Genomic DNA, 25,185 nt, shown 5'->3' with positions numbered 1-25,185 from the left:
AACATGTCTTCCTTGATGTTCTTGTCTGTTCTATAATATGTCAGAGTTAACTGATTATGTAAAAAAAGATTAAAATATCTTTTGTAAGTTATTTACATGTGCCTGGTTTATTTTTTTAATGATGCGTTACCATATACGATAATATATCATTTATATAATATTATAATATTTTTCTGCTCTATTTGGAATAGGAATTTGGAAAGATGTGAAGTTGTTGAATAATAAACCGCATCACTGAAGTTACATTTCCCTTTATTTCAAAAAATGGGATATTTAATAACTACAGCACAGAGGTAGACCCTGATTTCCCTTTTCATTACCAGGTTTTAATTATGTACCTCATAAATATGAATGAAGTATGCCTGATAGCTAAGATGTCAGTGCATGAGCATTTACTAGTGTTAGTCAGAGTGTTTTCCATACTGGAAAACAATGAAAATCAACCCTTTATCAGCTTCTTTAAGCTAGCACTCATGCGATTATCTTAATAAAATTATGTCTGTGTGCCTTTCCTCTCTCTGGAGGGTCTGTAGTCAGTGGTGTTGACTTCAAAGGCCCCAGCCAGGTCTTTCACACTACTGGCTGCTCGAGGTTTATCCAGGATGTCCCCTGCGGCCTTCACCTTTCGTGGATTAGTGTTCAGACTCTTAGATCTGAGTGAGGGGTACATCCTATCCTCTGCTACATACAAGTGATCGGAGTCTGTCAGCTCTTCTCTCTTCTCTTCTCCCCCCTCTGTTTTGGTGCTTTCGCTATTTGACTCGGTCTCATTTTCGTCATTCTTCTCCTCATTTTCCTCTTGTTGCGTTTTTGTCCTCTTGCTCTCCTTAGAAGCTCCTTCTTTATCTTGGTCCTCTATCTGTCTTGATTTCTCTGAAGATGTCTTGGGTGAAAGGCTGATCGGGGAGGGATGAACTTTGTAATCGAAGCGTGAAGGCCAGCGACCCAGCGTTGGCGATCTGCTTGCTTGATCCTGTAGGCCGTGAGGCTCCGAAGCCCATGTGTTTCCTGAATTGCCCAACCTTGACTGTGCCACAGAGACATACAATGTACTGCTTTGGGATCTGTTCTCGTACGAAAGTGGGTAACTTTGAGTTTCAGTTGGATACTGCCTCAGGGACTGTGCCCTTTCCAGAGGATGTGACATTCCTGCGTCTATCCTAGCTTCTAGCAGAACCTGTGGGTCTTTAGAGAGCTGAGCGGAGGTGAGTTTTGGGGATTCAGAAATCTGGCCTCTGCTTTGTGACTCACAGGGAGAGATGAGGATGTCCACACTGGAGCTGGAGCGTGTCCTCTGCCGAAGGGGCAACACATCCAATGTGGGACCATAAGAAGAAACATGTTGAGGATTTAGAAGGAGCTCACTGCTGCCAATACTGCCACGTCTCTCTATGTGGCCCTTCCTGTCCCCCGACATCTCGTCACCACGGTCCTCTGCATCCAGGTGCCAGCGGTACAAACTGTAGCCGTCAGCGCTGTTGACGCTACCACGGCGAAGCAGGCCGGTTTGGTCGATGGCCACTGAGCTCCCGGATCGAGCGCGGACCAGCTCGCAGCGATCGATGCCAGCCAGCCGCTCCATCGCGTGCATCATGCGGCCAGAGAACTCCTCTAGCTGAGCCAAGCGCAAGTCTACTGTCTGCAGAGAGGCTTTCATGGAGTGCTCTCGTTCATTCACCTCCTCCAGACGCATGGACATGTTCTCGACCCTGAAACAGCAAGAGTTTCAACTGGATCTTTTAGGCCATGGCTGCATTAGCATTGAACATTTTCATTTTACTTTACAAAGATGTATTCTACATTATTGTTGCATTATTCTGCTGATTTGTCACCAAAAAAGTTATCTAGCTGGCTAACATAGATGGGAATTTGTTGAAATTGCAAAAATTATAGTCTTGAAGCATTAGCACGGGGCTAATGCATAGAATGCATTTTGCATTCTTCTTCAGGGTCTTGTGCATGGTGGCGCTCAAGTTAAAGGCAGAGTAGACGATTTGATCCAGAAACATTTTTTGTTAAACTGGTTGAAAGTCTCTTCACATCCTGATAGCATGTTAAGTGGTCTAAATGTATTTATTGGTGCCTTCAAGTCAAGTCGTAAAGATCGTATTTACGAGTTTAACGACACCACAAAGTCGTAAATACCAGTGGGAAGTTCGAGATTTTCTTTAAGCCCCGATCTGTACGAGTTGGGGGCGTGTCAGTGAGAAACATGGCGGAATCAATGGATGCAACATCTGTAGTTGAATATAACAGGTATTTAGCAGTGACACTGTCAGGCTGTCATTTACAACAAAGTAAGCTAGCATTGTAATATTACAATTAGCCTAATATATAACAATTCAGTTTACAGTGGCTTCATAGATTAATTAAAAACTTAAAAGATTAAAACTCACCATATTCGCATTCTTTGTAATGAATTTTCTATAAAGCAGAGTTAACAAACCTTGCTGTATTTTCGTGAAATACATTAAAAGAAGGTACACCGCCATCTTGCTCCGACCAAAGAGACTTGAACGCACATGATGTCGTAAACATGACTTCTCACCTCGTAAATACGAACATCCCAGGAGGACTTGAACGCACCATATGACAGGGCTTAGATTAATACCATTGCGCCTGCTGCACACATGGTAAGACAGCAAAGTTTCTTGATTATTACGCAGGAATGAGAGTATAGTTCCTAGCCATATCGGCCTAGAAAATCGCCACTTTTATTTTCCGTCGGTCTTAGTACACGATGTAACTACAGAAGAGTCAAGTTGTAAATAGGAAAAATATTGAAACTCTTTGGCCTTTTTTTTTTGCGAGATGCTAACGGTCTAATCTGGTTCAATGATCTATGCTAAGCTATGCTAAAAAGTGCTACTGCCAGACCCGGAGATCAACTAAATGGATTAGAAAATTGTAAAACTCAACTGTTTAACTCTAGGGGAATTTGTTTTCCAATTCCTTGATTAGAACTGGATTATTTTTATGCAAGCAGGAAAACAGTGGAATAAAATGCTTGACATGGGTAGAAAAATAAATTAAAAAAACTCTAGGGGAATTGGAAAATGAGCCTATTTTCAAAAAATAGTGGCGTGTTCCTTTAACATTGAAGAATAATTCTAAAAATAAAAATCTGATCATTCTGAACAGCAGAAAAAAACTATTGTTGAGCCCTGAAATTACATTTGCAGGTGCAGTTGTTTTTCATCCAGTACCTCTGGGAAGTGATTCTTATTCGCTCATCATTGGAAGAATGTGCCTCGTCCTCCTTCTCTCTGAAGTACTCCTCCACACACTGTTCCTCAAACTCATACAGACTCTTCAGTTCCTCCGGACTCAGAGTCAACTCTGAAAAAAGATTATAACAGCCAGTTTTAAAATAAGTTCCTATAACATTGATACACTGAAGCAGTAAAAACGAGTAACAGGAGTAATAACTCAGCCCGCGGTCTCTCTCGTCCAGCTCCCCCTCTTGTTTCTTTCTGCAGCGGCAGCACAGGCGCTTCAACACGATGTATATGTGGCTAAAGATGATGAGGGGAGGAGGAAGCACTGGTCTGTCGTGGAATGTCATGATGAGCTGGTAGCGCTGGAACTTCCACACTTGGTTGGAGATGGATTTCACTTCAAAGAACGTGTTACTGTGAAGGGAATGAGTTCTCTCGATGAGTTGATAAATAAGAACATAATACGGCTCACATCATTGCTTTACGTTACAGGATAAATGTTCTATTTTGTATTTAGTCTTTGACTCACTTGAATACAGCAATGAGCAGGTTGACCAGTAGGATGTTGGCTACCAATAGGTAACAGGCCATGATGGCAGGTGTGAGCCAGGCCCCAGGTATACATGGAGGGAGCTTTTTTCCTTCTTCATCATACAAATTGTCACCACAGGGTGCTGTCATGCATAACAGAGGTGAAGATGCAACCATGACGTGATTCTACAGTGTTTGATAATTACATTGAATTGTGGGTATAGTGAAAGAATTTTACACTCACGATTAATCTCCATCGCATAGACTAAGAGTATGTAAAAAAGAAAGAGAGAAAGCACAGAAAAAAAATATGTTTTTATGATTTCACAATCAGCCAGCCATCTTACAGTGCATTATGAAGATTAGATAAAGAATTTTGTACACTTCACTTTTCAAAGTTTTTGGTCAGTACGATTTTTTAAATTATTTTATTAAGCAATAATGCATTAAACTTTTTATAAAAAAAAAAATTATATTTCAAATAAATGCTGTCCTTTTGAACTTGCTACTCATCAAAGAGTCAGGGAAGAACACGCAGCATAAAAATATTAAGCAGCACAACCATTTTCAACATTGATAATAATAAGAAATGTTTCTTGAGCACCAAATCAGCATATTAAAATGATTTCTGACGGATCATGTGACACTGAAGACATTCAGCTTTGCCATCACAGGAATAAATTATATTTATATGTTTTAAAATATATTTGACAAAAAAATTAACTGTAAAAAATATTTTAAAATAGCATTGTTTTTACTGTATTTGTGATCAAATAAATGCAGCCTTGGTGGCTTCTTTCAAAAAAGTACAAAATCGTACTGACCCCACATTTTGAACGGTAGTGTTATTTCATAACAATATTTCACATATTACTGTACAGCTACCATCTTGTTTTTTATTATTAAAACATAAAAAAATTATTACTTAATTTAATATTTAATATTAACTACTTTTTTATTACATTCATTAATTTAGCAACATGCAAATGAAAATAATACAAGCAGAAGAAATTTAACCATGGATACAACAATAGTAGTGATTCCACACATAAATACCAGTGTAGCAGAATGCTAGAACAGAAATGTAAAAGTGAAAAAAAGATCAGTCAACAACTATGAACAGTTACAAGACACAGCTACAAACCTAAAACTCACAAGCAGGGTAGGTAAAGATCAGCACTGTCACACACTCAGTCCATCACACATGAGTAGAGGGCGAATGCCAAGGCAGTGTGAATGGTCACATGATCAGGAGATGAGACACAAATCTTTCTGCAGAGTTCACAGATACAGAAAGGGGGGGGAATGGAGATGAGACGAATCATCCACACATGAATCAGGAAACAGAATCTTACTATGAATTCTAGTCTTACGGTCTATCGAGTCAGCAAACACTTCTCCATAGATCATCCAGTAGGGCATGTAGAAAATATTCCTCGCCAGACGCCACGTCGGCTCCTCATCCGGGTGCAGGATGGCCTGACGTGCCACACCGAAGCTCATGAGAACCACCAGCATGATCACCACAAAGTACAGCATGTCAATCATCTGCACACACATAAAAACACCGTTATTGTTCGGAAAACATTTTAAAAAAAAGCTTTTGAGCCAGTTTTCATGTTAGTTCTCACCATTTTACCAATCATCATGACATACGGTCCCAAATACTTGTTAACTCCAAAGATGTCGAGGACACGAATGTACCAGAAGATGATGTCCACACAGTAGATGACGCGCCCATAGCCCATGTAAGGCTCATTCTGCAAGCGCAGTAACAGTCCCATGAGGAACGTGGTGATGGCAGCCAGGTCAGTGATATTCCAGTACTCTTCAAGCCATACGTTTATCTTCTGTTTCAGCTTTCCCGGCTCTGACATCAGGATCTACACACAAGCACATGCGTCCAATGAAGGAAACACAAAAATATAACAATATAGCAACACATTTTTGCTTGTGTACTTCACCTGTCTAACTTTCTCCAGTCCAAGAGTGATGATGTAGGAGATGACGATCCATTCCTGCAATGATGGCCATCTCTCCATTTTCACCAGGATGATGTAATTATACAGCATCAGGTATACCAGGTAGGCAGTCTGAGTAAATACAGAATCATTCCTTTTTTTTAGTTTATGATGTTAGAAATATGTGCTACAACAAAATGTACATTTTTAGGGTGTGTTTTGACTTTTGTGTGTGTGTTTTTTTTAAAGTATCACATACCGTATTGAACCAGAACTTGGTAAACGGAGCGTTAAAGAAGTAGTAAATCTTCTTCCCAACAGGCACTCGTTTCTGTCTCTTTTTACCATCTTCCTCATCATCTTTCTTAGATGTTGCATCCATGCTCACAGTGCCATCCTGACAATAAACATCCATGCTGAGAGTTTTATTCACTTTCACCTCACAAAGATCCACAAATATATACAGTTACAGTGCCTTGCGAAAGTATTCGGCCCCCTTGAACTTTGCGACCTTTTGCCACATTTCAGGCTTCAAACATAAAGATATGGAACTGTCATTTTTTGTGAAGAATCAACAACAAGTGGGACACAATCATGAAGTGGAACGAAATTTATTGGATATTTCAAACTTTTTTAACAAATCAAAAACTGAAAAATTGGGCGTGCAAAATTATTCGGCCCCTTTACTTTCAGTGGAGCAAACTCTCTCCAGAAGTTCAGTGAGGATCTCTGAATGATCCAATGTTGACCTAAATGACTAATGATGATAAATAGAATCCACCTGTGTGTAATTAAGTCTCCGTATAAATGCACCTGCACTGTGATAGTCTCAGAGGTCCGTTTAAAGCGCAGAGAGCATCATGAAGAACAAGGAACACACCAGGCAGGTCCGAGATACTGTTGTGGAGAAGTTTAAAGCCGGATTTGGATACAAAAAGATTTCCCAAGCTTTAAACATCCCAAGGAGCACTGTCTAAGCGATAATATTGAAATGGAAGGAGTATCAGACCACTGCAAATCTACCAAGACCTGGCCGTCCCTCTAAACTTTCAGCTCATACAAGGAGAAGACTGAGCAGAGATGCAGCCAAGAGGCCCATGATCACTCTGGATGAACTGCAGAGATCTACAGCTGAGGTGGATGACTCTGTCCATAGGACAACAATCAGTCGTATACTGCACAAATCTGGCCTTTATGGAAGTGACAAGAAGAAAGCCATTTCTTAAAGATATTCATAAAAAGTGTTGTTTAAAGTTTGGGAGACACACCAAACATGTGGAGGTGCTCTGGTCAGATGAAACCAAAATTGAACTTTTTGGCAACAATGCAAAACGTTGTGTTTGGCGTAAAAGCAACACAGCTCATCACCCTGAACACACCATCCCCACTGTCAAACATGGTGGTGGCAGCATCATGGTTTGGGCCTGCTTTTCTTCAGCAGGGACAGGGAAGATGGTTAAAATCGATGGGAAGATGGATGGAGCCAAATACATGACCATTCTGGAAGAAAACCTGATGGAGTCTGCAAAAGACCTGAGACTGGGACGGAGATTTGTCTTCCAACAAGACAATGATCCAAAACATAAAGCAAAATCTACAATGGAATGGTTCAAAAATAAACATATCCAGGTTTTAGAATGGCCAAGTCAAAGTCCAGACCTGATTCCAATCGAGAATCTATGGAAAGAACTGAAAACTGCAAGGAGGAATGGGCAAAAACTTCAGTCTCTTGATGTGCAAAACTGATAGAGACATAGCCCAAGCGACTTACAGCTGTAATCGCAGCAAAAGGTGGCGCTACAAAGTATTAACTTAAGGGGGCCGAATAATTTTGCACGCCCAATTTTTCAGTTTTTGATTTGTTAAAAAAGTTTGAAATATCCAATAAATTTCGTTCCACTTCATGATTGTGTCCCACTTGTTGTTGATTCTTCACAAAAAATTACAGTTTCATATCTTTATGTTTGAAGCCTGAAATGTGGCAAAAGGTCGCAAAGTTCAAGGGGGCCGAATACTTTCGCAAGGCACTGTATATACAATATAAAAGTTTGGGTTCGGTAAGATTTTTAAAAAAATTGTTGAAAGTCTCTTATCTGCTCATCAAGGCTGCATTTATTTAATCAAAAGTAAAAATAAAATGATAGTAAATCAGTAGTATATCAGTAGTATATATATATATATATATATATATATATATATATATAATTATATATTAAAAATAACTAATAACTCCAGTCTTCAGTGTCACATGATCCTTCAAAAATCATTCTAATGTGCTGATTTGCTGCTCAAATGCAAAACATATAAAACAAATATAAATACAAAATATATAAACAATAAATATATATTTTAAAAATCATCATCATCAATGTTGAAAACGTTGTGCTGCTTCCTTTTTTTGTGATGCATTTTTTTTTCAGGATTCTTTAATGAATAGAAAGTTTAAAAGGACAGCCTTTATTTGAAATAGAAATATTTTATAACATTATAAATAGTTTAACAAGTATTAAAGTATAACATTATTTATTATTAGTACTATTTTGTTCTTTAAAAAATGATTAATTTCTTTAGGGGAAAAAACCCCATAATAGTAGTGTACATATATTTACCTTGCCAGGTTTGTTTTCATCCTCTTTGTCTTTAAGCTCTTCTTTGTCTTTGGAGTTTTGGTAAGACAGATCATCTCCAGTTCGGAAGTCGAGGAGAAGGATGGCTGGAGGAAAAATGATTCCAAGGATCACCTAGGAATGATATGGAATAATAAAAAAAAGTTGATATATAATATTTAAAGGCTGCGGCTTATAAATACAGTGTGTTTGTGTTTTATTGCAGACCTTGAGTCCATTGCTCTTGCCCACTCGCAAGCAGCCCATCCACATGTCAGTGAGCAGCATCTGGCTGCAGGTGTGGGCTATAAAGTCTCTGTGTTTGGCAGCCACAGCCAGTTTCAGACAGGTGGAGTTACTCCAGTTCTTCAACTCATACGTCAGCAGCTTCATGGCAACCTGTTCATCATGCTTGTATGACTGATCTAGCAGCTCATATGCTAACTGACCAAATTCCCTGAGTGTGAGAGGGAGAAGAGAGGTTTAATGTGAGAGGTGACACGGTGTGTGACTTAGAAATAAAAGTTTGAAAACTATTTAAAAACGGTTCTATTCTATTCTACTGTATACTATTATGTGTACCATGCAACATGTTTTGCCCTTCCAAAATAAAATATAGATAAATTAATTCACTATATGCAAGATTTTTAAGAAATTCATACTTTTACTCAACAAGGATGCATTGATTAAAAGTGTCTGTTTTCAATTTCCAAAATATTTCCATTTCAAATAAATGCTGTTCTTTTGAACTCTCTATTCATCAAAGAATAATGAAAAAAATTATACCATGGTTTCCTGTTATAAATGGTTTCTGTTTTTAACATAACAATAATAAATTCCTAAACACCAAATCAGCACATTAGAATGATTTCTGAAGGATCATGTGACACTGAAGACTGGAGTAATGATGCTGAAAATTCAGCTTTGCCATCACAGGAATAAATTACATTTTAAAATACATTAAAATAGTTGTTTTAACTGTAATAATATTTTACAATATTTCTTTTGTTTTACTGTATTTTTGATCAAATAAATGTAGCCCTGGTGCATGAGCATAAGATACTTTTTTCAAAAACATTGAAAAAATCGTACTGCCCCTAACAATTTATAATAATAAACTATAACATAATATAATATAATAATAATTCTCACTTTGAATTATTGTCCAGATCTTGGGAGATGTCGTCTACTAATTCACTCCGCGAGGATTCGTGCGCCATGGCTTTATAGAGTTTACATGCCACCAGAGCTTTGGCCATGGCCTCCTCTCCCCTCTGCCAGAGAAACAGCGCCATCTTCTGGCGTTTCATGAGAACAGCCCACACCATCAGCTCATGGAAGGGGTACTGGAATCGACTGACCTCTGGGTCATCAACGTCAATATCGATTTCTTCCTCTTTCTTCTTCTTCATCTTCTTTTTGCCTTTAGGTCTTGGGTCATCGTCCTTTCAAAACAGAACGAATCGGTTGTGTCTCTGTAAATACTACAAGTTTTAGTTACTATAGTCACATTTGTTTTGCGTGTGATATAGACAGTATACAGTAACATACTTGACAAACAAGGCATCAATGAATCTGAATACAGAAAGAAAATCACAAACATAAAGTTTCAGTTTTTAATTGCTTACCTCCATACCCAGAAGTTTCAAGGCTTTTGGCTACAAGACAGCAGAAAGCGGGTTATTGAGCTTATTTGAATATTTAAAGACACATTGACAAATAACAAAAAAATTAAATTGGAAATAAGAACAATTGAAAATCTTTATGCTAAAAAACTGCATAAGGAATATGTTTTATTTTTATTTCTCAAAAGTGTGGAAGCTGAGAAAGCTACTGTTAATAATTATACTTTGTAAAAGACAATTCATTTGCACATTAATCAACAAGTTGTTTTACATTCTTCATTCTTTTTAATTTTGAGTACATTTTTGTAAATAATATTATTTAAGCATCCAGATCTAAATATCTGAGTTTTTCCGGCCACTGGAAAAACCCATATTGATTGGCCACTATTATTTTATTATTAAGCTAAGCTATTATGTTATGTAGGTTATAATGTGCTTGCAGGAAGTGTATTTTCAGATATACATGAATGTATAAAGGTATAAGGGGTTGGTGATAACTCACTCTTTTCAGTCCATAGAGGTTATTATAGAGTGTGCGGAAACTTTTCCTAGTATAGTTACACCGATACGCCCCTCCCATGAGGTACTCCAGAACCAAGCCAATGTCAATCAGAGTGATCTGGTAATCTGGCGGAAGGTTTCCCTGGAAACATTAATGCCATAACGCCATACAATAAATGCTCCTTCTATTGATGCACTTCTGGCTAAGCCTATGCTGCTGAAAGTAAAATAAAACTATTGATGCAATGCTCTCACAATCACACACACACAAATTCAAACACACACTTTCAAGAAGATTAAAGTCTTATTATTTAGAACAATAGGCCATAAAAGAAAAAACAGTGTATATTTTACTCATGATAATCTCAAAGACGAGAAAGATCATAGCTAGTACAAATGATTAATAATGAACTTTACCTTTTTTACATCTCTGACCACAAAATGCAGTGTGTTGATCGGCCCTAACCTCTGAATGACAAAAATAAATAAAGAATAATAATCATAAAAACATACATAGTTCACTGAAAAGCTCATTTGGCTTCATCTTCTATAAAACACAGATGTTTGTGGGCTAAGTGCTTTCTCCTCAACAACAGATTACATTAGATGATATGATAATGGATAATACTGAACGCACGACTGACATTTTCAAATCATATTGCTTAGAAAAAGAGGAGGGGAAACAGTGCAAGGTCTAATAACTGGACATGTGGGTCACATTCATCGATAGTTATATCATTAAAACATAAAAGGCACTCTGTAAAATGGAGAACACAGTAAAACAGCGGCTACGTGACCCCCTAATATTCCATTAATTGATGATTGTGTGTTAACTGTGTTATAGAGCTCTTCCAGCCGTGGGATTGTCAGGAAATGGTGGATGTTGACGCCATTTTCAATGAGGAGCTTTACAAAATCCACTCTGTCAAGCACGAGTGCATCCATCATGGCCTGCTCCAGAGAATTAACCTATTTTTACACATCAACACACACAGAAAAATATTACATTTAATTACATTATAAAGAGAATTACTTCAATTAAAACACGCACACACACACACACACACACACACACACACACACACACACACACACACACACACACACACACACACACACACACACACACACACACACACACACACACACACACACACACACACACACACACACACACACACACACACACACACACACACACACACACACACACACACACACACACACACACACACCTCTATATTCAGCACTGAGTCAAGCACATGCCCACTGACACAACATTACTAAAGAGTAAATCTTACCCAGTTAAGCAGCTCTAGTTTTCTAGGATCTGTCTCCTCTGGAGGCTCAGGTTTGGATTTGGCACCTTTGCCCTTCTTTCCCCTGGCAAGCTTACCCTTGCTGGCACGGGTGGCGATGGGGCTCTTTGGTTTATCCTGCTGGCTTGTGGACGAGGTGGGCAGGGACCTAGAAGACTGGCGATGTAGATATATGAATATGTATTGAAAAAGGCAAATGTATTTTTTTTAAATAACTTCCTTTTACTTTACTTTCTATTCACATGTCTAGGGAATCTGTGTGCTATGTGCCCCATAACCCAGCTGTGCATAGCGTCACCTACAGGCCAGTGTTGTCCATGGACAAAGATCTGACTGCGAGCAATATCCACACGGTTCCAGGCCAAAGCCAAACTCAGCTGGTCTGGAGCTGAAGCATTTGTGCCTGATAAACCCCAAAAAAACAAAATTATCCAGAATCTTAAACTAGATGTTTAAGCTTAAAAGAATTAGAGAGAAATAGCAAGATGAAAATATATTTTTTAAATAATATTCTGATACAAAACAAAGTACTTTTCAGGGATATTTCAAGGCTATTTTAATGTTCAGGATTAGTGTGTGACTGGTCTGAACATGATTTCACCTTTCAGCAGAGCAGTTAAGATGGCCATCTCAATGTCCTGCTGACCCTCTGAAGCTGTGCGGAAAACTGTGATCTGTTTCAGCACAAAAGGTAAAAACTTTCTGGAATTCTTATATTACTATATACATAAATAAATACAGTATATTTGGGGAGTTTGGGGACGTAAAAAAAAGTATCTTAAGTTCTCCAATGCTGCATTTATTTGATGAAAAATACAGTAAGAACAGTAATATTGTGAAATATCACCACAATTTAAACTAACAGTTTTTTTTTATTTTATTTAAAAAGGGATATAGTTCACCCAAAAATTTAAATTGACTCACCCTCAAGCCATCCTAGGTGTATATGACATTCTTCTGTTCTTTCAGACGAATACAATCAGAGTTATATTAAAAAATGTCCTGGTTCTTCCAATCATTATAATGGCAGTAAATGGCAGCCCCCCAAAAAATGCATCCATCCATTATAAAAGTAATCCACACGGCTCATCGTTGCGTTTTTGTAAGAAAAATATCCATATTTAACACGCTATAAAGTAATCTAGCTTTTGGCGGACCACCTTCCGTATTCAATTTGCACAGAAAGTGCAACGCCTCTTGAAGTTCAAAACGCTTACGCTACGTCCGACGTTATCGTAGCGCCAGTTCCGCTTTTTCCGTAAGTTGAATACGGACGGCGCTAATACGGAAGCTAGATATTTTACTTTATAACATATTAAACATGGGTATTTTTCTTACAAAAACCCATTATCTTTTCTTCAGAGGGACTTTATTAACCCCCTGGAGCCGTGTGGATTACTTTTATAATGAATGGATGCATTTTTTTTTGGTCTTTAAATTTTGGGCTGCCATTTACTGCCATTATAATGTTTGGAAGAGCCAGGACATGTTTTCGTCTGAAAGAAGAATGTCATATACACATAGGATGGCTTGAGGGTGAGTAAATTGAGGGGTGATTTCATTTTTGGGTGAACTATCTCTTCAATACATTTAAAAAAGTAATTCATTTCTGTGATGCCAAAGCTGCCATTACTCCAGTCTTCAGTGTCATATGTTGCTTCAGAAATCATTAATGTGCTGATTTGGTGCTCAAGAAACATTATTACCAATGTTGAATATGGTTGTGCTGCTTAATATTTATATAATACCGTGATACACTTTTTTTTCCTCCAGGATTATTTGATGAATTGAAGGTTCAAAAGAACAGCATTTATTTGAAATTTAAACCTTTTTTGGAAGTCTTTACTGTCACTTTTTTTTTTTTATCAATTTGATGCATCCCTGCTGAATAAAACCAAAAAAATCTTACTGGACCCCAAACTTTGTAACGGCAGTAGCCTATAACTCTGAATGACAAGCACAAATTGGCCTCAATGGTCATAATACATACTGACAAATGGAAACATTATACAGTATTTGTTTCCACAGCTGTTTTAATGATCATGGTTGGACAGAAATGTATTATGATTTTGATTTAACTTTATATGCATGTTGAAAGAAAATAAATGATTAGAAGGATAAAATGTGAGCAATACAGAATAATAATGATTTGATGGTTGAGATGGGACATAGAGTACTGCACAGGATAACACATGCACACAGAGTGAAAAGGTTTTTTTTTTTTTGTATGAATTCAGTACCTTCAAATAAAGTACAATAAAGTAAACTACAAATTGCCACACAGAACAGCCAAGATGCACAAAGTTTATGTTTACTTTATTGTTATGTGTTTTCTAAGTTTCCCATAGCTAAAATGTGTTCTTCACATGGTTTTGATGAACTTGCTTCAGTGTCCCTGGGTTTTGGAAGGAAATCTATATTTTTTCATGAAGGGGACAAGCTCTCAATGGGATGAAATTGTGAGCTGGATGTTGTGAAAGATGAGATTGAGGAAAATAAGAACAATGTATTATATAAAAATAAATTAGGCTGAATGAATGACAGTCAAGTTTATTATCATATCTGTGAAACATAACCGAACAAATATTATCATATCTGTGAAACATAACCGAACAAATATTATCATATCAGTGAAACATAATCGAACAAATATTATCATATCTGTGAAACATAATCGAACAAATCATTTTTTATACAGTATATTATATTGCGGCAAAAATCTGGAAAAAAACTTGTCTTTAATCCGTTTTCTTGCCATTCCATCTTTTTTTTTTTACTCACCAGCTCTCTTTTCTTCATGCACTCCATCACCATTAGATAAATCTGCTGTGCCTGATTGCGATTGTAGTTGAATGTCTTCTGTATAGTAACTAGAAGCTGTTCTTTAACACTGTCATTAACCAACCTACAGCAGAACATAAATTTTTAAAAACTGGGAGACAGAGAAGGTTCATCGAAAAGGGGATTTTAATGTTAAAGGTCATCAATGTTCTTTTTTTTTTCAACAGCACAGTAAAAACTAAATATTTATCATGTTCTGTAGTGAATATGCTTAAGAAAAAAACTTAATAATCTCTAAACCATCATCAATATTTTCTCACCCATCCTCCTCAGAGTACTTGTGAGCAAATGAAATGATATCTGATGCTCGGCCGCTGCCGTCGCACACCACCACGGGTACAGGAGGGTCCTCACGCAGACTCTCCAACACAATGGAGATTACATTCGGCCCGCCTTCAAGAATCAGACACACCAAAGGGACCCCCTGACCTAGACCTGTACAAAAACACACATAAAACATACTCATGTACAAATATGCACATAATAAGCAGTGATTAGACTTGAAAAGATGCTTTTGAGCATGATTAAGATGGTTGTTTTGACTGCAGTATGGGTCGACGTCTGGACCTCCCTTTGCTGTCCCAGCCTCATCAGGAACTCCAGGCATAGGATGACAAAGGGAAACCCAGGATGTCACAGACTAGGCCTTCCATCACTAGACCAACATTCATGGACTCCAGCAGTGTTTGATTCCCTTCTGACTTGATGGATTCAAAAAGTTGACTTCACTACTAGTTCTCTAAAAGTTGTTAAAGTGACTTACGTGTGTTGATCTTCTGCAGAGAGATGTGTTTCTCCAGCTGCCTGCGCAGACGGACCTCCGCGCCATACTTTCCGTGAGTGCCGTTGTCAGCCAGAATGAAGTGGGAATGGCTGTTGTTAAGCACAGAAAGTTTGCTGAGGGGGTTGGACATGGTTTGGTAAGGTCGCGTCACCTGGTCAAAGCAAAAACAATGAAATTTCATCACTCAAAAACCTTACCGAATCCATTAGTCAAACATCCACTTATGTTGATTAAAAAAGAGTACATGTATTCTTGTGAAATGACATAAATGGCTTACATCACGTCCGATCAGATCCTCTTTATTTTCCACAATACCCCACGGTGCAATTCCGATGGCGCAAACCTTCCCACGGGACTTGGAGGAGTGGTCTTTCAGCGCATCTCCTACATGGCGAATCACTCCTGTGTAATGTGACAAGAGGGAATAAACGTTAAATCATCAGTGTGTCATGTGGTGGAGTCATTCGCCGTTTATTGCTCAACAGGAAAGCAGATGATTTAGCATCTGAAACAATAACAGATGGCAGTTCGGTCACACCATGATTTGGTCCTCAATGACTACCCTCTTATTTTGGTGCCATTTTAATGGCAATTCTCAGTGTAGTCAAACACCCACCTGTACTAACACCTCCAGTGAAGATCCAGGCCCCAGTCGTGACAGCTGCTTTTATCAGGCCCTTTCCGAACACTTGCTTGAGTTTGGGCTGCAAGTCAAAGTTCTGCAGGCCGCCATGCACAGAGATGAGCAGGGTGGGCAGCTCTAGCTGCCATTCTTTCACCATCAGATGCAGAAGGCTATCGGGCTTAGTATCATAGGACACACGGATATACTGATGATGAACAAGGAAGAGAGGAGAGAACATTTGACTTTTTCAGGACATTTTCTAAGATGATTCCTAAAGTGTATGAGCACATTTTGTAATGAAAAAACGAATGAATCACATGGTTATCTGAAAAATACCATGGCCTTGTTGACATGACCTCCTCCCTGGAATTCAATGATGCCGTATGCGTCAGTGGGCGTGGCTTGTGTGTGCTTAGCCACTGACCATTTCTCTTGTGAAGGCTCATTCTGCACCCCCTGACCTTCATCTGCGAACTTATTGGTGGAACCAGGAATAATAGCCACATGTTGGTTTACCAGTTGACCACAACAGCACCTACAAAAAGGAAAAGTCACATTTAACCACCATAGCACAGCAGCACCATTTTAACATTTTAAATAACTTCTATTTGAGTGCTGAATGAATAAGCATGTTTATAGATTATAACTATAATGTTGCACTAATTAAAACATTTTTTTTAGTAATTAGTTAGTCTAAAAGTACTTTGTAAATATTGCAAAATTATCTTTTATTTTTAGTTTTCATTTTAATATTAATTAAAATTTTAGTAATTGTGTTAGCTTAAATATTTCTATTTTCTCATTTTAAGTTTAAGTTTTTCATCTAATATTTGAATTTTATTTCAGTTAAAATGTTTTTTTTTATCATTTCAGTTTTAGTTAATAATAACATTGATACTGACTTGTTGGGCTCTTTGCTGGGGAATATATGAATGCACTCCCTTTTTAGAAATGTCCTATCAATCCATGCCTTCTGAGCCTGCAAGACACAAAATAGGAGAATTCAGTATACTCACTCAGTCATTTCAGGTGGAATGTTATATTGGTCTAAACATTTCCTAAATCACATTTGTAATCCATTACTTTCTTTTTTTTCAGGAGCTACAAAAAATGAACAAGCTGTTCTGCAGCTTATCAAATTATTTCTGACTAATGATGTGGAAAACAATAAAAATAGCACAATTTGTAAAAAGAATTGTGATTATATATAGGTTACCTGCGTATACATTATATTTATAGTTTTCATAACAGCTGTAAGCACTCAGGGTAAATTAAATCACTTTAGACATATTCAAATTATGCAACTGAACTAGGTCAAATACATATACAATACTTTTCCCACTCGTAGTTTTTAACTTTATTTTAAAAAATTGTACTTGTATTTAATACAATGTGTGAAAAAAGGCTTGTGATACTTAAAATATTTTAAACACAATTACAGAAGACATAGCATTCATAGACAATCTGCTTAATGTTGTTTGTGTAACACAAGGATATTTACAAAAATATGCCTGAACCTCAATGCCCCAATAATAAGCCAAACACATCACTGAAAAGGAAACATTCATGCTGTGGATGCTAAAAAATATGTCTTGTAATGGAACAAGCTCTTAACAAAGCCAAGACTGGCAGTCAAACAGGTTACAGCGACTAACCAAAAGCTTGTAAACTGCACCTTTCCCTATTTAATCTAGCAGACAATATTTCACCAATAAATATCTGAGGTATCATCAATAACATTATCTCTTGAGCTCAAAATGTCTTTCTAGACAGGCACTTACACGTGAAGTTAAAGAGAGAGACAAAAGGCTTACATAATGGCAGGCTTGTCATGAAGTCTTCCTCCAGTTTGCCTTCAACTGCCTGTGGCCTTCATTTATGCAGCTGTGGTCTTTATTTTGCCCTGGACCACGTGTGCTGGACCTCAGTCTCAGAGTCTCATGACCACTGCTGAAGATAATCCTGTTGGAACCTCATGACCAAACTAAAGCCCACTCCGAGGCTCTCTAATCTGCCTCATTGGTCAACATGCTAATCTTCCCATTAGCCCCTCCATACCTCTTCTTAATGCTGTTTGTTAAGGTAAACTGGGAAGGAAGATGCCAAAGCCCGAAGTCCTTACTAAAGTCCTGCCATTACTTTAGCATTAATATTGGAAACAGTAAGTTTTTACCTATTTCAGAAAGTGATCAATAAAACTGTCCAATGTTATGAAAGCAATAGCAATATTTTATTTTATAAAAAAATAAAATAAAACTAATACAGAAATCAAATAAAGCACAAACACCCTCATTCAAAGTGCAGCATTGCTGAAATACAATCTGGCTCTGTCCCAAGTATATGAGATCTGTGTTTAGGCATCTGTCGACAGCTTTTTACATCTTTGGATTTGTGCATTTTAGAGCTTCGTTTCTCCCAAATCCTAAATGGTTTAGTCATAGAGACACACATATGGAATTTCCCATAGGTGAAGCTGGACAGTCACACAAACCGTTCTCTCAAACTACATTGTTATAGAAATTGTCTTTTAGACAAATACTTTTTTATTTATGTTTATATGATATACTTGAGTTGACTGAGTAAAACAAAATGTAAAAACAAAAAAATTACCTTATAGGCCTGTAACGTGTATGCTCGGTTTTAGTTTTGGTTTAGTTCTAGTTCCTGTTCATTGTTCTCATTTTCCCGTCACTAGTTGCTTCTGAGTTACACACCTGCTTCTGCTAATTAGCTTCCCAAGTATTTAACCCTTAAACACATACCTTTATCTTTAGTGAACAGGGACATCATTCACTACCCTCCTCATTCATTTTTTTGTTAGACATCAACCTTCTTAGTATTCCTCAATATAATTCATTATAAACAATATAACAAGAATTATGTTTTTGTTTTCCCATAATTTTTTATACAAATTGTATTGGGTCGCTAACGACCCGAGGTGTGTAACAGTGTAAGTATATTTTTTCTGCAAAACAATAATTTAATCTTTGATGACTAAATAAGCGCAAATTCACATTACTTCCACAAGAATGACTAAAAGACAATGATGAAGGGACTTTTCACTCATAGTTACCTCAGGCAGAAAACAAAAGAGTAGGAAGTATTATCAGCAAAACTTGAAATGGCTCAGCGATTTACTGCAGAGCAAGTACTGAACGCAATCAAATATTAGTGTCACTGTCACTTGATGGTGGATCTGGTGAAGAAACTGATGGTATAAAACATCTGCTCAAACTTAACAAAATATATATGGTAACAAAATATGCTTTATTTTATTATTCTGTAATTGATACTCTAATAGCAGGAGAGTTTTATATTATCGTGACAGGTAGAGATCCATCCATGTTAGGTATAGATTCGGGTCACTAAAGACCAAAATATGTAATAATGACTGGCAAAACATGGATGCATTTAAGGGTTAAGCGTGGTTATGGGGTTGTTATTCTTCTGCTATTTGCCCGCTATTGTTTATTTTAGATTTATTAAATAATGTGTTTTTGTTCTTACTCCTTTGTTATGCACTTATTACTACAACCACAGCCACAGCTTTAATTACACTATTCTATTATTTCTATAGATTATATTTTCCTTGTTTTATCTATGCTACCATCCAAAGATGCATAGCCATTATTGTCCCTAGTCCACAAGCTTCCTGAAATTGACTGGTAAATTAAACAGAAAGAGAAAACCAGAAAAATCTGCTCCCACTGATCCATAATTACAATTTAGGCCCTCAAAGCTCTCACATTAACACATGTCTACCCCGTGAGCAGCTACATAAAGGAGCTCTGTGAGAAGCTCAACTCAGATAATCCTCATCTAAGCAAATCAAGCAAAAAGCAAATCAACTCTGTTTGCCAACAGGAAACGGAGACTAACATTTCCACAATGTTTAAATATAATTTCACAGAAAAATACAGTGTGCTCTCATTGTGATTCCCCAAAAACATATGATTCTAATTAATATTAGTCCAACATTACAAAGGACTATGGTGATTTTTTTCATTCCTACAGTGTATAGGGCTACTATTTCATAATCCTAAAATCTTTAACATTCAATTTTAAAAGTGCTTTTTCGTGAACACTGGATTAACAAACATTCCGTTTCAGGACATGTTCAGTTGCAAAGGATAACTTAAAATACGCATTTGATAAGGGAAAGTGGTGCTTGTCAGTTTGTAGGCTACCTAGTTTACAGATTCGGAAGGTCACTTGATTCATGACAGTGCTGGACATTTTGTAGCAACCTTGAATTTCCATTCCCTTGAAAACACAAAGCTGATTTGCAATGATTTCAGGTCCATTGTAAGCCCACTAAGTTTTGTTTTAGTCCACTTGTGTTTGGATTTCATTCCACAGAACTCTGCATTAATCACACAAGATTGAGAATTACAGAGAACAGGGGTTTAAGCTACCCAGGCCAGTGCTCTTTACTGTGCCATTATCAGAGATTAGAGGACAATGCTGAAAAAACAGGTTTTGTTCTGTATGTATGCGTGTAAGCTCACCCTCGGAGATCAAGACCACCATATGGGAATCAGTGCATTCACCAAATGGGTTTACACACATGTATTTGACCATCCAAAATCACTGCCAATAAAAGATATAACCAACAGAAATCCCAATTTTTGTTAACATCATACAAACCAGCAACTTAAACTGCTTGATTTTATAGAGCAAAACCAGTCAAATCTTCAAAAATGTGGCAAATCCTAAAACAAATTCAAAATTCATTGCATAAGACAACGTAACTTCGGCTAATTAGCCATGTCCGAACAAGTGAACGATTCCAAAAGGGGGAACGATTCTACAAGCCCACAACAATTTAAATAGGACATAGGGCCCAAAATTTCTAGCTACAGCTCTGCTCCCAAACATACTTCAATACATGCATGTTTCTTAACCAACTCAAGATAACCCAATAAATTGCAGGAGGTGGAGAATGAGGGGAATTCAAAGTTTGTTGAGGGCTCTTACCTTCTGAGATCCAGAGGATGTGCGTTTAATAGATGCACGCTTAAAGGACCCCTCTTTGCCCCTTTTCCCTCTGTTATCCATCTTTATAATGAGCTCCTAAACTCCAGCCATCACCATGTAGCCTCAGTCTCTGTGACCAGCAGACAAAATGATCAACAACTGAAAATAGTGATGTCTGTGACTTAATACAGACACAGCGAGATGCAAATAGTATGACGCTGACACAAAGACCCCCTTCCTCGGCTACTGTATGTGTGTGTGTGTGTGTGTGTAATCAGGCTTAATGGAGTTGCCCTATGAGTGATGCTCTTTAATGCAGGAGATTTAATAAATGGTGATTGAAGGTAAATCTACTTTGGGTAAAAGTCAAATAAAAAATGACTCTAATGCTAAATATTAAAAAAAATGCAGCTAGGTCATGACTTGGGAAATATTAAGAAACCGAATTGCTGGGCTTAGCTGTGAATAGGACAGTGCAGCATAATCACTCATATACCATTGTTGAGGTGATGAGATCATTTAACAGCACATGTGTGCTATCAACACAATTTGTATCAGCATTATCAGGTAGAAACTCAAGATTCTCAAATTATAAGAGTTCATACATGGTTTTAAATGAAAATGAAGCAAACAGCTACTTACTCTCCTTTTATAAATGATACAGAGTAATGAATAAGAGTCTTCTCACTGGTCAGATTTATGCCCAAGTTAATGTCCCAAATAACTGAATTGGGAGTAGACATCTTACATGGTTCAGCCTAACCATCTTAATATGGTTTTGCTACGTTTAGATAAAGCTAGGATTAGGCCTTAGTTCAATTAGGACATTTAAGTAGCTTTTATAAACATGTCTTAGAACATGTTTTTATCTCAAGAAGCACACCAGTAATGTTTTTACATTACTGGTGTGCATCTTGAGATAAAAACAATGGCACTGACATATCAGTGAAAGTTACTTTCAGTTAAAACAGCTCAAACATGCAGTTTAGTCCAGGACTTGTTTTAAGCCTTGCCTGTGAAACCGGGGGTTAGTGTTATAGGTCACAGATAATAAAGATTAAACTGCTCAAAAACATTTGGGGTCATGGCCCTGCACATTCAGTGGAGCGTATGCATGGGCAACCAGAAATCAAAAACGATTCAGGTCATTTCCTGATACAGCTCTATTATCCTGTTCATTTGAAGGAAAAAAAACCAAAAAAAACATGAGAAACCATTAAAAAGGTCTCCACAACAAGAGAAACACCTTTAAAACAAGTTTATTAGAGAATACGCTAAATAGTAACAAACTGAAAAGCATTGGCATTTCTATGAAAATTATATATATTTATTTATAAAAAGAAAAATTTTATGTGACATCCAAGGCCTTTTGTGCTCCATACGTTTGTCAGTCCTCCACTGAGCAGGTTGGTGTATGAAGGCTGGAGAACTGTTTCTTGCAATAAATAATATATACACAGTCCCCTCCGCTGTGTGCCTCGTCTTCAGTTCTTGTCATCCTTCCCCATCAGCCAGCAACTCAATTCACTTCATTTCTCTCTCCACGTTGTTTCACTCAGCTGCATTAGACCCAGTGTCTATAACAGAGAAACATTCAATTAGGAGGATTGCTTGCATCACACCACAAAGTATGAAAGTATAGCATATAACATCAGCACAGTGAATCCAACTTGCGTCTTACTTTTGCCATCACATGCTACAATTTTTACTTTGTCCACCTTGACCAGATCAGTCACCTCCCGGAACTCGACGTCATTTAAAACAAACGTCCAGACGTTATCACAGAATCTGTATGTGTTCAGAGATCCCTATGGATGGAACAAAGAGCAGTCATTTTTGGTGTCACGACTGTGTAGAGTTCAAGGCAAAGCTAGTTATCTAAAGAACTTGCATAAGCAGACAAAACTCTGTAAAAATAACCGGAAGAAATAAGGCATTGACTTGACTTACCCTAAAATTGACCCTGTTGCGGACCCGGTTGGCCAGTGCAGTGTTGATCGCTTTATCAAACTGTAAAAGTACTTGGAGGGCTAATTGTGGTGTGATCTGTTGAGTCTATGAATGGAGGGAAAATGTGGTTAAATATTTTCCATTACTGAAAGAATTCATAACACACTAATAAGCTTCATTCATTAAGCTTGTATTATTATTTTAATTAAACACAAAATACTTGTGTGGTCAAGTTAATATTATTAGACAGAAGCATGTACACATTACATACAGAATGAAGTGCTAAACAGCAGACTTTTATTAAAAAGAGAGGGATTTCTGGTTGTGTCCCAAACTGCAGTCATTTGAAAACAAAACATTCTAAGCAGCACTAAAATAGTTCATTTATCCCTCACTAGAGCAGTTAACATATTACTTATTCTCATTAAGAGCAGATCAGTTACAAACACAGCTGGTGTTAGCTAACACTCATTTACCAATAAACTGACACATTACTAACCAGGTTCAGAACAAACGATAGGCTTTAACACATATGATATAATAAACCACTGAAGGTGGAAGACTGGATTTGCTCTTATCGTCTTTATCCCGTTATGTTTGTTTATCAATGTATCACATCATTCTGCGCTGGCTAGCAATCAAGCTAGATAACTTCACTTTGATTCAACAATCTTACCTGAATAAGCTCATCAAGACTTTCCTGTAGACTGTTTCCGAGTGTCGTGTTTCTGTAGAGTTGATATGCCATAGCGTATTTTCAGTGCGAACGCGAACGAACTGTTTTAAAATAACCGTAGATCTTCGCTGATGCTTTGTGATTTGCCCGCTGGCTGAGCACTTCCTCAATATCCAAACTTAGACCGATCGCGCTACGGAAACACGCGAGGGACATACATCTCCCTCCGATCCGGAGTTGTACGAGGAAACAAATCATCAATAAACCGTACATTTTGTCTTTGACGCGGAAAACTAAAATTATCTAAAAAAACAACACACAGAAACAATTTAGAGATGTTTATTAGTCACATATACATTTTATTATCAAGCATTATTTCTTGTCACTCTTTGTTTGGTAAGTATGATTTAGCATCGAGTACAAAGACTTCTGGCAGTTTCTTAAAAGGCCAGTAGATGGCAGCAGATGACAAGTCCAACTTCTCCCATTTGCCCCTTTGTAAGAAGCTGTAAACTGAAAATTTCTGAAGGAATTTTCAATTATTTGTTTTAAAACCTCGGCCATTTTTGTTTCCCAGGAACTGATGTTATAGAAACAGATTTACAGTTTCAAAATATCAAGGATAAATCACAAATAAAACTGTCTTTGAATGTTTTATGGGCCATTCCACTGAATTGGTGCCATTTGCTTGTTTTAATGCTCTTTTTTTTCAACACTGAATCTAGGCCAAACACACATTTTTAACTATTCAAAATAGGCTATTGGTCAATTTGTAACTTCATTTGAATTTTTTTGGTTTTACAGTTTTTCTCAGTCGCTTTGGTCCATTTCTCAAAACAATTCGTACAAATAGCAAAACACCATGGATTACCTGCAAAAGCCAGTCTCTTGCTCAAAATCCTTAGTTCATCTCTCAAAAGTAAATATCTGTGTCAATGAACATGTCAGTGCCATCAGAATGACAAGTCCTTGTGTCATTGTGTACGGATAAGACAATAATATTCATATTGTCAATCATATTGTCAATATAACTGTACTCTGGAGGGATGTTCTGATGTAAATATGGCTAAAATTTTGATGACAATTATTGTAAATTGTAGGTTACACATTAGTGTATGTGGGAGTTTGAATGCAAGAGACTGGACAAGATTCACATTTACACTTTTACTGTTTGTACTGTAATTTGTTGACAGACCATGTCATCGCGATACAGAAAGGAAAAGACAGCACTGCACAGCACAAAGATTTATTATAGCCCAATTTATCAATTACATTCAAGATGTAAATTTGTCAATTATACAATGAAAGATTTTGACAATATAATATTTTTGTGTATGTATTTTTGTACATATTTTTTCCCCTTTAGCCTATACTGTACATTTGTATTAGCAACACAAAGGGCGCAATTTTTTTTAATTGTTAAAAAAAATATTTAAAGTTGAATTTTAAAGTGTGAAAGATGTAGTGGAAATGTTCATTACTTCTGGAAAAAAATACAACAATGACAATTCTTCTGTGTTATTCAAAAGATTGCATGAAAATCTTCTCAGCATCGCCTGTGGGCAATTAAC

At 37.2% G+C, this 25,185-nt stretch overlaps 2 protein-coding genes across 3 annotated transcripts; both read right to left on the bottom strand.

Moving 5' to 3' along the window:
- Nucleotides 1-234: 234 nt before the first annotated feature.
- trpm1a (transient receptor potential cation channel, subfamily M, member 1a) lies at nucleotides 235-21,248 on the bottom strand. 2 transcript variants are annotated; one of them, XM_079808436.1, is made up of 27 exons: nucleotides 20,989-21,248; nucleotides 16,914-16,990; nucleotides 16,348-16,546; nucleotides 16,003-16,216; nucleotides 15,664-15,788; nucleotides 15,366-15,537; nucleotides 14,863-15,037; nucleotides 14,543-14,666; nucleotides 12,363-12,435; nucleotides 12,064-12,164; nucleotides 11,744-11,917; nucleotides 11,277-11,411; nucleotides 10,860-10,910; nucleotides 10,444-10,584; nucleotides 9,945-9,974; nucleotides 9,469-9,761; nucleotides 8,545-8,773; nucleotides 8,320-8,451; nucleotides 5,970-6,107; nucleotides 5,714-5,842; nucleotides 5,381-5,632; nucleotides 5,123-5,297; nucleotides 3,994-4,014; nucleotides 3,748-3,892; nucleotides 3,430-3,632; nucleotides 3,207-3,339; nucleotides 235-1,709 (listed from the first exon to the last, which is right to left on the bottom strand). In XM_079808436.1, exons 1-27 carry the CDS (start codon nucleotides 21,067-21,069, stop codon nucleotides 494-496), a joined length of 4,938 nt encoding a protein of 1,645 aa, XP_079664562.1. In that variant the 5' UTR covers nucleotides 21,070-21,248; the 3' UTR covers nucleotides 235-493. The 2 variants fall into 2 exon arrangements, with proteins under 2 accessions (XP_079664562.1, XP_079664563.1); XM_079808437.1 differs by lacking the exons at nucleotides 235-1,709; nucleotides 3,207-3,339; nucleotides 3,430-3,632; ... (16 more) ...; nucleotides 14,543-14,666; nucleotides 20,989-21,248 and adding an exon at nucleotides 17,826-17,902 and having other exon boundaries at nucleotides 14,713-15,037; nucleotides 16,329-16,546.
- A 333-nt stretch (nucleotides 21,249-21,581) lies between these two features.
- gtf2a2 (general transcription factor IIA, 2) lies at nucleotides 21,582-23,804 on the bottom strand. Its single transcript, XM_079810909.1, has 4 exons — nucleotides 23,615-23,804; nucleotides 22,939-23,043; nucleotides 22,670-22,796; nucleotides 21,582-22,565 (listed from the first exon to the last, which is right to left on the bottom strand). The coding sequence occupies exons 1-4, from the start codon at nucleotides 23,684-23,686 to the stop codon at nucleotides 22,540-22,542; spliced, it is 330 nt and encodes a 109-aa protein (XP_079667035.1). The 5' UTR covers nucleotides 23,687-23,804; the 3' UTR covers nucleotides 21,582-22,539.
- Between the last annotated feature and the right edge of the window lie 1,381 nt (nucleotides 23,805-25,185).

Source organism: Gobio gobio (assembly GCF_949357685.1).
Source record: "Gobio gobio genome assembly, chromosome: 2".
In the NCBI taxonomy this organism is placed as follows: Eukaryota; Metazoa; Chordata; class Actinopteri; order Cypriniformes; family Gobionidae; genus Gobio; species Gobio gobio.
Note: the sequence above shows the minus strand (reverse complement) of the source record. Positions and strands in the feature narration are given on the sequence as shown.